This window comes from Oncorhynchus mykiss, chromosome 3, assembly GCF_013265735.2.
Source record: "Oncorhynchus mykiss isolate Arlee chromosome 3, USDA_OmykA_1.1, whole genome shotgun sequence".
NCBI lineage: Eukaryota > Metazoa > Chordata > Actinopteri > Salmoniformes > Salmonidae > Oncorhynchus > Oncorhynchus mykiss.
In genome coordinates, this window is record NC_048567.1 from 30926015 (window position 1) to 30941109 (window position 15095).

A 15095-nucleotide genomic window follows, 5' to 3' on the forward strand; every position below is an offset into this window, starting at 1 on the left:
ATCCTGGTGCAGAACACACAGGGTTTCTCCCTCCCCATACTGACTGATACCATTACATTCCATAATATAAAAAAAAAAGACAATACAATTCAAAGTTGTGTCTAGTAAAATGTTTATGCCAGGTCTCGCCTGTACAATGCATGTCAGTCAAATCCTCTTGGAAGTCTCCATGTGCTGGCTCCATACATGTTTCTGTGAACACATGCACACACACAGTCACTTCTATTACCAATGCGTTGTGAAATGTAATGTTTTGAATTGTATATAACTGCCTTCATTTTGATGGGACCCCAGAAAGTGTAGCTGCTGCTTTGGCATCCATAATAAATATAAATACAAAATGACACTTAGGATAGGTCATATCTTGACAACACAGTGCAACGCAATATTAAGGTGTTCCTAATGTTTGGTACTGTATACTCAGTGTATATATGATTATTATTTGTATTATTGTTTCGTTCACTTCCCTTTTTGACCTGCGTAGTTGCAATTACATCTGCCACCCTGTGCATGTGACTAATAAACACATCTAATCTATAAAAACATTGTTTATAAAGAGGTGAAGTCTTTATCAGAGGTCCTGGGTTCGAGCTTCGGTTTGAGCCAAATCAGGAGGAAGTGGTACTCGCTAAGCAGGAAGCGTGATGTCCTTTCTTTTGACGCTAAACCCACCACTGGTGTGCGTGGCCAACGAGCTCTACTTTCAGGTAAAACAACAAACGGTAATGCCTGGAGTTTGCTAAACGACAATTGGAACCTGTGCTATGCTCAGATTACATGACAATAGAGCTCTGTAGCCACGCACACCAGTGGGGGATTTGGCATTGAAAGAAAGATGCATATGCAGAAGATAACCCCATATCTACTGTAAAATATGGTGGTGGATCTTCACTGTTTTTTGGGGGGGCTATTTTGCTTCCACTGGTCCTGGGTCTCTTTTTAAGGCCAACGGCATCACAAACTTTACTTAGTACCAGGAACTTTCTGCTTCAACCAAGCTGGTTGCCTCTGCCAGGAGGCTGGAACTTGGCAGCAAGTGGATCTTCAAGCAAGAAAATAACGCCAAGCACACATCAAAATCCACAAAGAAATGGTTAATTGACCACAAAATCAACATTTGGCAATGGCCATCTCAGTGTCCGGACTTGAACCCCATTGAAAACCTGTGTTTAGAATTGAAGAGGGCAGTCCATAAGCGCTGTATGGGGGAATTTCAAGCTCTCTGTTTTTCAGGGTGAAATCTGAATTTGAGCTCCACAAGTGAGATTGCATGGAAATACCACTGACCCAAGGAAAGCTAAGGTCTTTTCTGAGTCTAAGGTGATTTTACGTCTGGGGCTCAGGAAGCTACATGAACTTAACTTTGTATAAAAAATCATACATTGATGTCAATGAAAGAGTTGATTTTGTCTCACAGGATTTGGGCCTCAGTGTGTAAAATTACACTGAACAAAAATAAAAAGGCAACATTTAAAGTGTTGGTCCCATGTTTCATGAGCTGAAATAGATGATCTCATATGTTCCATACTGACAAAAAGCTTATTTATCTCAAAATTTGTGCAGAAATGTGGTTACATCCCTGTTAGGGAGCATTTGTCCTATGCCGAGATAATCCATCCATCTGACAGGTGTGGCATGTCAAGAAGCTGATTAAACAGCATTACACAGGTGCACCTTGTGCTGGGGATAATAAAAAGGAGATAATAAAAAGCCACCCTAAAATGTGCAGTTTTGTCAGACAACACTATGTCACAGGTGTCTTAAGTTTGGAGGGAGTGTGCAATTGGCATGCTGACTGCAGGAATGTCCACCATAGCTGTTGCCACAGAAACAAATGCTAATTTATCTACAATTTTATAGAATTTAGCAGTAAGTCCAACTGGATTCACAACCGCAGACCACATGTAACCACGCCAGCCCAGGACCTCCACATCCCGCTTCTTCACTTGTGGGATGATCTGAGACCAGCCACCCGGACACCTGATACAACTGTGGGTTTGGACAACTGAAGAATTTCTGCACAAACACTCAGAAACCGTCTCAGGGAAGCTCATCTGCATGCTCGTCGTCCTCACCAGGGTCTTGACATGACTGCAGTTTGGCGTCGTAACCGAATTCAGTGGGCAAATGCTCACCTTCGATGGCAGCTGGCACACTAGAGAAATGTGCTCTTCACGGATGAATCCCGGTTTGAACTTTACCGGGCAGTATGGCATTGTGTGGGCGAGCAGTTTGCTGATGTCAACGTTGTGAACAGAGTGCCCCATGGTGGCGGTGGGGTTATGGTACGGGCAGGCATAAGCTACGGACATCGAACACAATTGCATTTTATCGATGGCAATTTGAATGTACAGAGATACCGCAACGAGATCCTGAGGCCCATTGTTGTGCCATTCATCTGCCACCATCACCTCATGTTTCAGCATACAATATTAAGCAACCTTGCACAGCCATTGAAGAGGAGAGGGACAACATTCCACAGGCCACAATCAACAGCCTGATCAACTCCACATGAAGGAGATGTCGCGCTGCATGAGGCATCTGGTCACACCAGATACGGACTGGTTTTCAAATCAACACCCCTACCTTTTTTTTAAGGTATCTGTGACCAACAGATGTATATCTATATTCCCAGTCATGTGAAATCCATACATTAGGGCCTAATGAATTTATTTCAATTGACTGATTTCGTTATATGAACTGTGACTCAGTCAAATCTTTGAAATTGTTGCATGTATATTTTTGTTCAGTTTATATTGTGGAGAACCTTGTAGTACCTCATAAACTCAATATTGTTCAGGTTTTAATAGTCAAAAGTTACCTTGAGCCCATACTATTTGTTTAATAGATCCCTCTATTGCATCAGGAGAAATCTGCAGGCCTAAATCCAAAACGAATGAGTGATGGTGCCAATCTTTCCCATTCATTTGGAAATGTGGCCTCCGAACGCATTCAAGCAGGATCCACACAATGGATGGCATGAACATCAGACTTAAATAAGTAAGGTTTGAAATATGTCACTGCCCACCAGCCAAGTGTTACATCTGCTCCTGCCACGCCCTCTACTTCTCGTCCTGTCTCCCTGACCTGCCGCCACTCCCCCAGTGCTCTCTCCCTCTCTCTCTCTCTCTCTCTCTCTGTGTGTATGTGATTGTGTGAGTGGAGACAGGTGTGCTGGAGGCAGAGCAGATCCCCACCAGCTGCAAACAGTTCCATAATCAAGGACTCTACGAATACTCAACCCTGCCACTTCCACACTGCCAGTTTGTAGGCTCTGTTCAGTCAGTCTGTGTTTGTTCCTGCATAGAGCTTGTTATCCTGTTGTGCCTGTCTCTCTCTAGGGACTCTGCTTTTCTCTCTGCTACAGTTCTGTCCGCGCTGACTCTGGTCCCTGTCCCCAGTCCCTCGTCTCGTCAGTCCTGCTTCATTCCCCTGGACCCCCCCCCCCCCCCTGCTTTTCAATTAACACCCTAGTTATCTTATCCCTGTCTCCTTGTCCTATATTGCACTGCTCCGCCACTGCGTAACACCAAGAGATGTCGAAATTACAGCTGTGGTAAGTCCATGAAGCACAATGCGTTTATGTGGTTTGTGTTTAGCCAGTCGAGTTTGCATTGGGTCGAAGCAAAAGAGTAAGCTCACGTGCCAACCTTTAATTACACGACATCAGGGGGCTGTATTTAGAGACTTGTGGTACAACTACACTCACAGAGCACAGATCATGGCCCGGGGATACATTTCACATACTGTGCTTCTGATGGAGCTACCGGTCAGCACTGCTCTTCTTAGGACTGATCCTACATGGGACTGTGGGTATTGTGGAACACCCAATATCGCTCCAGTATGGGAGGTAAGGTCAGTCTGCCAAGTGCCACTTTTCATCCTAAAACTGATTGTTCCTCAACTAAGTGGCTGTTCCACAGAGCTGGATCTCAGGGTGTTATTGAAGTGGACTCCTACGGGAAGTTCAATGCAAATACAGAGAGAGAGCAGAGAGACTGAGTAGGGCCTGGCTGCACTCTGGTTGTTCATAATATCAAAGCTGAGGATGCTGGACGCTACACCGGTCAACTTTACCCTACGGAATATGGCCCAAAATATGGGGAGGGTTTATCTGTCGTTTCGATCGCTTCATTGACATCAGCGCCGATCTCCAGGCTCTCCCGACCTTCCTTGACTTCACCCCAACATTCTCAGACCAAAGTCGCCTCTCTGTGATGTCGATCAGTTGCATAGGGCTCTGTAGGGCTCTGTGTGGCACTGCCCTTAAAGGTTGTCATAGTCTGTGTTTACACCAAAATGAGGGACCTCCTAAAAGCAGAGGTTTCTTCAGGCACGGAGGCTACAGAGCAACAAGTCTTGGGCTGATGTCCTGCTCCTCCTCCTCACTCTGTTCTCTCTTAAAGATGCCATGTTTCCCACTGTCAATGTATTGAATGTGTAAGTCCTTTACTGATATTACTTTTACTGTTAGCTACATTAAATGATGTTAGGAAGATTTGAACATGCATGTATTATATATATTTTAAATGTTTTCTGGAGACGTATCCCCAGGCTCCAAAGCCTTTTGCTTTTGTGAATTGCTCTGTAAAAATGTCTATACTAATTTGTGAAAGGAAAGTAATAAAACCATGTAGAATGTATCTTTGAGATCTGATAGATCTGTCCTTTATTGCAGCATAAATAAATACTCTGTACTAAGTATTCAAAGAGTAGTAAGATACTTATTTTTCAGTAACACTTGTACTTAAACACAAAAGTCTGAATTTGTTGTTGCGAATAGTTGTTCACGTGTCCAGTCTACGGAAACTAAATTACAACCTAATGTTAAGACGGTGTGACGCTCTACATATGTAGAGATTGTATTCTTTATTTAGATATGTAGAACACTGTGACATTTCGTTCAAGCCCGACCTTGGCTCCTTTAGACTGAAAATATTATTCCTCATATCTTATTGGTATGATAAGGGGAGCTTAGTGACTGAGACAGCCTCAACGGAACTGCATAGTGACTGTCTCTCGTTGCTGCGGTGAGCCACTCGTGAGAGGAGAGAGGCAGCAAGATGACGGTACAGGGTAACCCAGCTGGGAAACCACCTTCCAAAGTGCCCTCTGTACGGGTGAGGTAATACAGATAAAGCTTACTGTTCAAACACAATACGAATCAACAGGAACCGGAGCAGGAAGTTGTAAACTTGAGGAGCACTCTCACACTACTGTGATACCCTGGTCTATGTATGAAAACATTACTTATGAGCCACTCATTCCCAATTCCCAACACAGATTCACTCTAACCCAATGGTTTGGGGGGAGAATGTGGGCTTTTAAATTCTACACATTTTTCCAGTGCTTAAGAAGAGATGTTTAAATTGAGCTTGAAGAGCTCCTTGAATGGCAATGCCTGCTGTAGTATAGACCTCAACAGGGACGTTTAATCTACTTTGGCTTGGCTAATTCTGTTTGTATTCCTATCTCGCAAACCATATTCCAAATTGTAAAGACATAACACAGTAATTGTATAAAAATATATTTAGAAAGAATATTCTGGGGGCAGTCCCAGAAATGATTTACATTACTCATGCAAACATTACACAAAACAAACAATGTATCTAAACAGTATTCTGCACAATATCCATGGTTTTAAGGAATATGTATTGTAGACTGGAGTGTATCCTGTCTGATCTAACCAGTAAAATGTCTGTTAACTACATGCCATTGTGACCTCAATTTTCTACCAAAAATGTTGCTAATATACAGTAAATGCTGCTCATTCATAGTTGGATGTAAACAATAGCAAACTGTCATATTTTTGAGAAAAAAAACATATTTTCCTATTTGGTCAGACATGAAAACCTATCAGCGATAGTGTTACTGTGAATAAAGAATACACGTGTATTTTGTTTCCCCTTATGACGAGCACTTATTTGCCAAACTCTTCACCACATGACCAGGCACTCCAACTCAGTCCTGGGGGGCTCAATATCCCTCACAGCGGGAAACTATATCAGGTCTCTGTACATCAGCTCTACAGTAAGCTACCTACTGAAGAGCATATCGACCAGGAAGTCCAGTAGATCTGCTTGGCCAATGACAGGACGGAAGAAGAGCTCTGTGATGAGGTTGGGTGTGATGGTCTTGAGCATGGAGGCCGCGAGCAGGATGCCAGCGAAGCGGCCTCGGTCCGCGGGGTGGAGCGGTTGGACCACCTCCCTCAGAGCATGCTGGGCCTCCTGCTGTAAGTCCTCCACGAATAGAGCTGCCGTCAGGTCTTTCACATCTGTTGAGGAGGACAGAAATGGATCATGAGTGGACAAGCTACATTTTATGCACCATTGTACTTCAGTTGTATATGACATTGCAATAGACTTTTTGTAAACCTACTGATCAGCTGGATTCGCTGAAGTGATTTGATGTTTGAATTCTGTATGTAGGGAGGTTTATTGGATTATCAAGCAGCTGTGGGGAGGTAAAATCCCTACCGAACATGCATTTCCATTGACTGGTTGAAATATTGAAGCTTTAAGGCAAACCTCACCTGGGTTAAATATCATGGTGCCCTTGAGGTATGCGTACTCCTTTGGACTTAAATCCAGACTCCAGAACTTTTTGAGGCATGCCTTGAGTTTGTTCACACCGGCCAAGGTGGGCTGCTCTCGTTCCATCTCTGAGCTCTCTTGAGAATTCAAGAGGATTCTTTTCAGCATGCTTTCGGCGGGGGTGTCGACGACGTCAAAGCTCATGCCTTCCTGGGCCAGACCCAAAATAAAGAGTGGCCCCCAGCAACTTTGGAGGAGCGACAGTTGATCGTTCAGTGGGAGTTGGTTGAAAGCAGGTAAGTTCCTCATAAAGTGAATTGTTTTCACCAGCACTCCCGACGCCTCTTGGCAAATGTCTGCTGGACTTTTCAAGCACACTGTCCGTCGCATCTCACAGTTGCATCTACGAGGCATAAAGTTGTAGTTCGGGTTGTTGTGGCTTGACTTGTCATTTTCTCGATTGAGGATGTTGTAAAGGATAGCATTTGACTGCCTATCATTGTAATCTGTACATTGACATACGTTATCCATTTTTGATGATATACAGAACAAACTCTCAAAAACAAAATGAAAAGCTGAAATACATTCAAATGTTCTTGTACTACCAAGACAGGCTCTTGTTGAGGTGGTGTGTGGTTGTGCAGATGCCTTGCACCATGCTTCTATTTATAAGGCCATCCCACTGAGCTAAACTTGTGCACCTTGACCTGTCAATACTCCCTCGGTGAAAAACAAAGTGCCCCTAAAGAGCAGACAACTGGACTGACGGCGTCCCCTAAAGAGCAGATAAGGTTTTCTCAATGGAAACCAAAGGAAAGAGCATATCCATATTGGGCGGGGTGAGCCTAATCTGTGTGACTCGGTCATTACCCCAGGCTGTACCAAGCTACCAAGGACTGTGGGAGTACTCAAGCACATTGTATATAGCTCCGTTCATTGCCAGCTCACACCTAAGTTGAACACGGGCCAACGTAAACAGGTAAGGGAGCACTGACCTGTCAGTTAAGTCCTTGATCGATGTACCCAACCAGAACTTTTTATTTTTTTACTAAGTTTAGTTCAAACTTACAAGGGCTAAATATTCCTAAACCAATAGGCCTGCCTAACCGAGTGGATTTCTAGGATAAAAATGTTACATTACGTCTTACATTGAACAAAAGCTTAAAAATGTGTTTTGTACAATGCCAGGAATGACAGACGGAATTAGTGAAGGAAAATAATAATGAAACATATTGTATTTCAGTGAGGATTTGGAAGCTACAGCCCTTCTGCCCTAAACTCGGATCCCAGCCATGTGTCCCCACCATATATTCCACACTGACTCAGAAGCTTGTCTCATCAATGTGAGTTTTCTGGGCAAATCTGGCCGGCAGACTTCTCGATACCCAGACCCAAATTAATACCAGACCCCGACCAAACCAATACACAACCTTTTGAGACACACACACACACACACACCGAGAACCAAACTCTTGAGACTGAAACCCAGACCAAGTGTATCGAGAGCCTGACAAGCCCAAGACCAGTTCAAATGTGGGGGAAAAAAACAAGATCCAGAACGAGACCCAGAGCAAGACCACAAAACGAGACCCAGCTCCCACAAAAAGCAAGGTGCCCTGACACGTTTGTGTTGTGTCACTACTTTTAGTCACATACTGTAACTTTGACAGGAGATATCTTGACCACATGAGTCGAGAGACAAACTACGGTCTGGGACCATGAACTGAGATCCCGACCTAGACCTGAACATTGATGCTGGGATCCAGACCCAGGGAAAAGACCATGACCACATTTACCATACGTGGCATTGTGTGATCTCAAGACCAAGACAACAAGATCCCGTCTCTGGTTCCAACTAACCCAACCATTTAAAGTATGTAAATATATTTAAAGAGCTTTGCAAATAAAAACAGGATTAGCAGGAAATTTGTCTCTCTGAACTTAAACAATCAAGTGATCGATTTTATACATCTGTCATTGAACAACTCCATTTAATTAGTGAAAAAACACAACTGTGAAAAATTGGTGGATATGGTTTGTTATCTTTGCAGTGCCTAGTACAGAGGTTTGAACCAGATAAGCTGATTACATTATTAGTCTGATAAATTGACAGGATGTGAGCATGTGTCATACATTCACACCCCTTGAATTCTTCCACATTTTGTTACGTTACACCCTTGTTCTAAAATGGATTCATTTGTTTCTTCCTCGTCAATCTACACACAATACCCCATAATGACAAAGCAAAAAACAGATTTTTAGAAATGTTTGCATATGCATAAAAAATTCAAAACACTTTACTCAGTACTTTGTTGAAGAATCTTTGGTAGCGATTACAGCCACAAGTTTTATTGGGTATGACGCTATTTATTGGGTATTTACACTGTTTATACTGTGTTGTAAAAACAGAAACATTTGATAGTAACAGCAATCATTACTGGAACGTTTTCCCGTGAGGAAGTTTATTGCGCAGTTCCACCAAGAATTTAATTATTGCCATGAACTTACTATACAACTGTAATTATCGTGGTATATTTCTTTGTCATATTCAATTCCCCTGAACAATATCACTTACTAAGCACAGGAATAGATAGTAAACTGCAGCATCTCTCCTCTCTGCTACCACGGTCATTGAGTTCTAGAGCGGGGAATTACCATCCTGTCTAACTCGGTGTGTGACGGGCACAACTCTTATTGGCCTTGATCTACTATACATGTCACAAAGGTTCACGAGTCAACGTTCTTGTGGGCACCAGACCCGGTCGGTGACGTCGCCTCCTCGTGACAGCACGTCGAACTCCCAACTGGACGTGGTGTAGCTCCCTTCAGTAACCACGAGCACAACCGTTCCTTGATTTTAAACTGGCGGCTTTATTCTGTAGTTTTAGTCAGAATTATCACCTTCCGTGAGAACTATAAAGTAAATGAAAAATACAGTTAAGCACACTCTTACAACCTTATCTTACGAGTGACTTATTAGCTTGGTATAACTCTGAAGTGCCTACATACATAACAGTTTAACCAGCGTTATAACGGGTTCAGATTAAACACATGATATAACCTGTAAATCTAACTGTCAGTTACACGTGGAGCTCCCTCAAACGTGTACAGTAGGCCAATATCAAATCAAATCACATTTTATTTGTCACATGCGTTGAATACAACAGGTAGACCTTACCAACAATACAGTTCTAAGACAATAGAATTAAGAAAATATTTACAAAAAATAAAATAACAATAATTAGGATATATACAGGGGTGGGGTGGGGGGGGTCCTATTGGACCTAGACTTGTCGCTCTGGTACCGCTTGCCGTGCGGTAGCAGAGAGTACTGTCTATGACTTGGGTGACTGGAGTCTTTTGGTAGTTTTTGGCCTTCCTCTGACACCGTCTAGTATGTGTATATCATGACGCTTACAAAAGGATGTGATTTTCATTGCTTCACTGATTGGATGACTACTCTTTTTTTTGTTGATTTTTCTTATTTTCACTATTAATTCAGTTTTATGGGGAAATACAAATATTTGTTTCAATTCCTCAAGAGTTTGCTGTCGTTTTGGAGACTTATACGTTGCCACCATTTTATTTCTCCAACTCTATTTTAATTTGACCTGTATCTAAAACTCTTACTGAAGGGTTCTGAATTCAAAGTTGAGTGACCCTTGTGAAAGCGCATTTCCTCAGCCCCATTATCTAGACTTTTCAGGCTGAAGTGGATTTGTGTCACTTGGTGTGTCAGCACCCAGAAGCCACCTATATTTCTCATTTTATTGTCTCCAATTCAAAAATACTGCCATAAAAGCAGAGTTCAAGGCCAAGGAGAGGCCTTCCTCTTTGTCATCTCCAGGTTGCTGAACTGTGATAACCTACAGGTATTCTACAATAGTTGTGTCGAGGGCAAGACAGTAGTAACAAAGGAACTCAGAAAGAGATTGATTTTCACGGCATTGCATGACATATGTTGTTACGTTTTACACAGAGCGTCCTTGTGGAAAATAAGGTTGTGATTCATCGATTCAAATAAGAATAACCTGTTGTTCCAAAGTCTACGTTGGAGGGACAAAACCTGTCAAATATGACCATCTCATCAAGACTGCTCAGGGTTCTGGATAGGGAATTTGGGATGCAGCCTAAAAGCCTAAGTGGGGTCCTCTTCTCATCTCAATTTCTGCACTGATCTAAAACACCTGGACATTTGATCGCAAATCAGCCCCTTCAGTATAAAGGAATGAGAAATGACGAGACGACACAACCCTGGTAGCAATACTGCGCACCATCCATTCTGTATCTAATCCTGGCAAATACCTAAAAGCAGATATTATGGCTTCTGTGTTATTATATGTATTACTAACCCTGGGAACATTTTAGCGCCCTCTAGTGTTTTTCTAGGAGAAACATGGTCAGCCTTTCAAGCAGTGTTTTTCATTTTTTAAATATTTGCAATGGGTTTACATTAAATTGTATATCAAGGCGTCGTTGTTAAAAATCAATAACCATTTGCATTTCTACTTGCAATTATGTCATGCTTCTTTGAGATAACTAATCAAAAGGACCAAGGAGCAAATGCTGGTTTGTTGCGTGAAATCTATTTATTGATGATGAGGCATCCTGCAAGGAAGACGGGCAGAGTTTCAATCAGTGTCCAACATAGCCAACCCATCCTCTCTTAGTAAAGACCGCTAGGTACAAATGACTAATGAACGTAATGAAAAATTGGAGACGGGGGCTGCGTTTCTAACCATCCATGTCATATAATTTTGACTGTGATGAATTAAGCAAAATTACTGGGAAAGTAAACAGTGTACTCAATGCACGGGCATCATTTATCATCTCCTGACCTGATAGACTACCGTATCAATTAAGGCACATGCATTAATCAATTTTCAAAACTTCACCAACGAACAGGGATGTCACACTGGTATGGTGATTAATCACTGACCAATGTTAATTGATACATTGTGTGTCTGTCTGGAGTGATGCTCCCACTTGTGGGCTGTATACAATTGCCAATGAAACAGAGCAGTGGAATACAGGGACAGTGCAAAAGAAGTCTAGGGTCGAAGGTGAATTACAGTGAGAAATAGTGCATGTTTGAGATCAACAACATTGCAGTCAGACCGTGCAGAATCACTGATCTACAAATCACCTTGCGTCCCAAATCTACTCACTATGAGATTGTGATTCTGCCTTCCTTGCCTTGTTGGAACTGAGCCCCTGATCACATTTGAGATCATTTGATACCTGTTGTTGAGCATCTCAATTGTCTAAAAACTAGGCTAGTTTAATTTCTGCCATCTAATTTCTTTCATCTGCAATTATGTGTAAGAACATAGGCCTACAAGTGAAAGCCTGGTTATCAGCCTCCATATTTCACCCAGGCTATCATGTCTTTGAGGGCAGATTTTCGAGCTCCCAGTTGTTTTGAGTCTTGGTCAGTGCCATCTGTGATCCTTGGGATGTCCCCACCATAATGCCGCGTTCACGTAATAGTCGGAACAAGGAAACTCTGAAATAGTTATACAATTTGAAGTTATACACGTGCTGCGTTCAACGACTCAGCAAGTCAGACATTTCTGAATTTCCTAGTTCCGACTAGCATATGAACGCGGCATTAAACCCCAATCCATAATCATTCTTCTTTTTTTTGAATCGCAAAAAACAGGATAAAAACAAACGGACAATGCTAGGCTAGGGGGTACAACAAATTACACAAAGATGAAAATATACAAACGTATTGATTGTTTTAACAGATTTCTTATTAGAATATGTAGAATGGTCTTAATGTACTGCTTGAATTCCTTTTAGAAAACAAGGAAGAGTGTTTTATTAATCGTGAATTTACATTTATGAATGTGACATTTTTTCATTAGCACAATTAGATTGAGGTAAAATTGTTTTTCTTAATCCTTATTATAGTTAAGGAAAGCGAGCAGCACATTCTCCTATAAAGAAAGAATATTAACAATTATAAAACTATTAATATCTTGCCATAATTTCTTTACATCTAGACAATGGCAAAATAAATGCGAAACTATTTCTGGATGCGCAACACAAAAAGTACAATCAATGTTAATGTCTTTTTTTGAGTTTCTTCAGGTAATGATTCGCAGGGTAATACTTATGGATCATTCTGAGACCTCTGACCTTGTTAACAAGGAAATATTTGTGTGGTAATAACCCAACTTTTTTCCAACATATATTAGTGACCAATGTATTCCAGTAACTTGTGACATAAGGAATGGATACAATATCCCTTTGAAATAAAGCACGTATAGATATGTTCTTCTGAGGGAGCAAAGAGAAACATATTTTCCCTATTGGAGAGTCAACTGGATTAAGCGAGGGTAGGTCAAGAAGAAGAGGTCTGGCTACACCTCTAAACAACATGAGAGTTCCAGATGGAATAGCATCAAAGACTATGGCGAACTCTGTAGGTGTAGCCGGGATATTGTAAGGAGATAAATAAATAAAAACAGTCATAATTGAGTAACAATCCTTCTGCATTAAAAAATTGACTCACACGCAGGATATGGTTATTAAACCAGTTCTTAAAAGAGAAAGACTGGTTTCTATACAAAATATCCTTATGGTTCCAAATTAAAAACCTATGCGGGTAAAAAAAAATGTTTATATATTAACGACCACGCTAAGAATTGTCTATGAACAGCAGATAATTTTGTAGGAATCTTATCAATGTTATTGTTACAAAGTAACGTAAAATTGAAGCCACCAAAACGGGAGAAGATATAATGACGGATGAAATTCCAAAATGAAGTGTCCATCATCCATCTAAATCGGAACTTTCCGAATTGTCCTGAACACGGCATCAGCTTGCTAGAGTGACGTGTAGTACGTGCTACGGTACGCCACTTGTGACCAAGGGAGAAAAGCGCGGACATTGAGAATATTGGGGAAATTGTAGGTAAGCTATTAAAACTACCATCATATGGATTATTTAAATACGGGTCTGTAATTCCTAAAGCATTACGGATATTTACAATTTATGTACAGCAAATGTTTAGCTTACAAACACCTGTATTTCAAAGGTCAACATTAGCTTCCTTTTTGGGCCTCTGTGCTGCCGTCGTTTTTAGAGCATAGGCGCAAACAAGTCCCACCTCTATGCCGCACTCATTGGACGACGGTGAAAATATTGTTATTTGATAGGGCTGGCTTCACGTAACTTAAATTACTGACTCTTCTGTATTTTCATGAATATTTTGAACATATCGGAATCGGATTGATGGTTGACACAAATAGGAACCAGTCGAAATCAAATATCCACGCTCGAACCGAGTTTGACGCTAATTTCCCAAAAGTCGATTATTACTTGATACCCTTGTTCTCAAATGATTTGAAATACGTTTGGAAGGATGACCCATAAATTGAGAAGTTTTGCCGCACCTAAGGTTACTTGAGCTACTTTTGGTAGCAACTAGCCAGTGTGATAGCCGACCAGCAGTGTCGTCAAATTAGCTGACGTTAGTCATTTTGCTTCCAATTTATATGCATACCGTCGACATGAACTATCTCGTACATGCATAACCACCGGACCAACCATGATAGCTAGCTAGTTAGACCCGCGTGGCTGTAACTGGCTAATGCTAAGCTAGTTAGCTAAGGAGCTACTAGGTAGGAAAGCTGGACTCCCAGTTGCAAGAGCCTAGCTCTGCGTAACATTCCGCTGTCCAGGGTAGCCTGGAGAAAGGGACTGAAAAAACGAGTCTTCAGCAGGAAAATAAAGTTTGAATTCGTGTAGTAATATGTGAAATGTACCTGGTTGGCTGTCAAGTGATACAAAGCTCGTCAGATAATTGTACTCCCTGACTGATTAAACATGCCCTTAATGATTCTACTTTAGTACGGTGTTTACGGTATTTTCTCACTCCAGTAACCACCTGACTTCAAATCTTTAAATTACACGGAACAAAAATATAAACACAATGTTAATGGCTGGTCCCATGTTTCATGAGCTGAAATAAAGATCCCAGAAATGTTCCATATGCACAAAAAGCTTATTTCTCTCAAATTTTGTGGACAAATATGTTTACGTCCCTGTTAGTGAGCATTTTATCCGTAGTCAAGATAATCCATCCATCTGACAAGTGTGGCATATCACAAGCTGATTAAACAGCATGATCATTACATAGGTGCACCTTGTGCTGGGGACAATAACCGGCCACTCTAAATTGAGCCGTTTTGTCACAACACAATGCCACAGATGTCTCCAGTTTTGAGGGAGTGCAATTGGCATGCTGACTTCAGGAATGTCAACTAGAGCTTTTGCCAAATAATTACATGTTAATTTCTCTACCATAAGCTACCTCCAACATAGTTTTAGAGAATTTGGTAGTATGTCCAACTGACCTCAACCGCAGACCATGTGTAACCACGCCAGCCCAGGTACTCCACATCTGGTTTCTTCACCTGTGGGATTGGTGGGTGCAGAGGAGTATTTATGTCTGTAATATAGGTATTTTGTGTTTGGAAAAACGAATCCTGATTGACTAGGTCTGGCGCCCAGTGGGTGGGCCTATGCCCAACCATGGCTGCGCCCCT

At 41.6% G+C, this 15095-nt stretch overlaps 2 protein-coding genes across 3 annotated transcripts in view; one reads left to right on the forward strand and one right to left on the reverse strand.

Annotated features, from left to right (window-relative positions):
- Positions 1 to 4646: 4646 nt before the first annotated feature.
- On the reverse strand, positions 4647 to 7146 carry LOC110518255 (nuclear receptor subfamily 0 group B member 2). Its single transcript, XM_021595923.2, has 2 exons — positions 6536 to 7146; positions 4647 to 6277 (listed from the first exon to the last, which is right to left on the reverse strand). Exons 1-2 carry the CDS (start codon positions 7065 to 7067, stop codon positions 6036 to 6038), a joined length of 774 nt encoding a protein of 257 aa, XP_021451598.1. The 5' UTR covers positions 7068 to 7146; the 3' UTR covers positions 4647 to 6035.
- A 6160-nt stretch (positions 7147 to 13306) lies between these two features.
- LOC110518266 (zinc finger protein 407) overlaps positions 13307 to 15095 on the forward strand; it is a 188288-nt gene continuing 186499 nt past the window's right edge. The window contains exon 1 of one of the 2 annotated variants that reach the window (XM_036973835.1): positions 13307 to 13458. The gene's annotated coding sequence lies outside the window, so the exon portion shown is untranslated. The remainder of the gene's footprint in view (positions 13459 to 15095) is intronic. The other variant, XM_036973836.1, reaches the window with a different exon arrangement.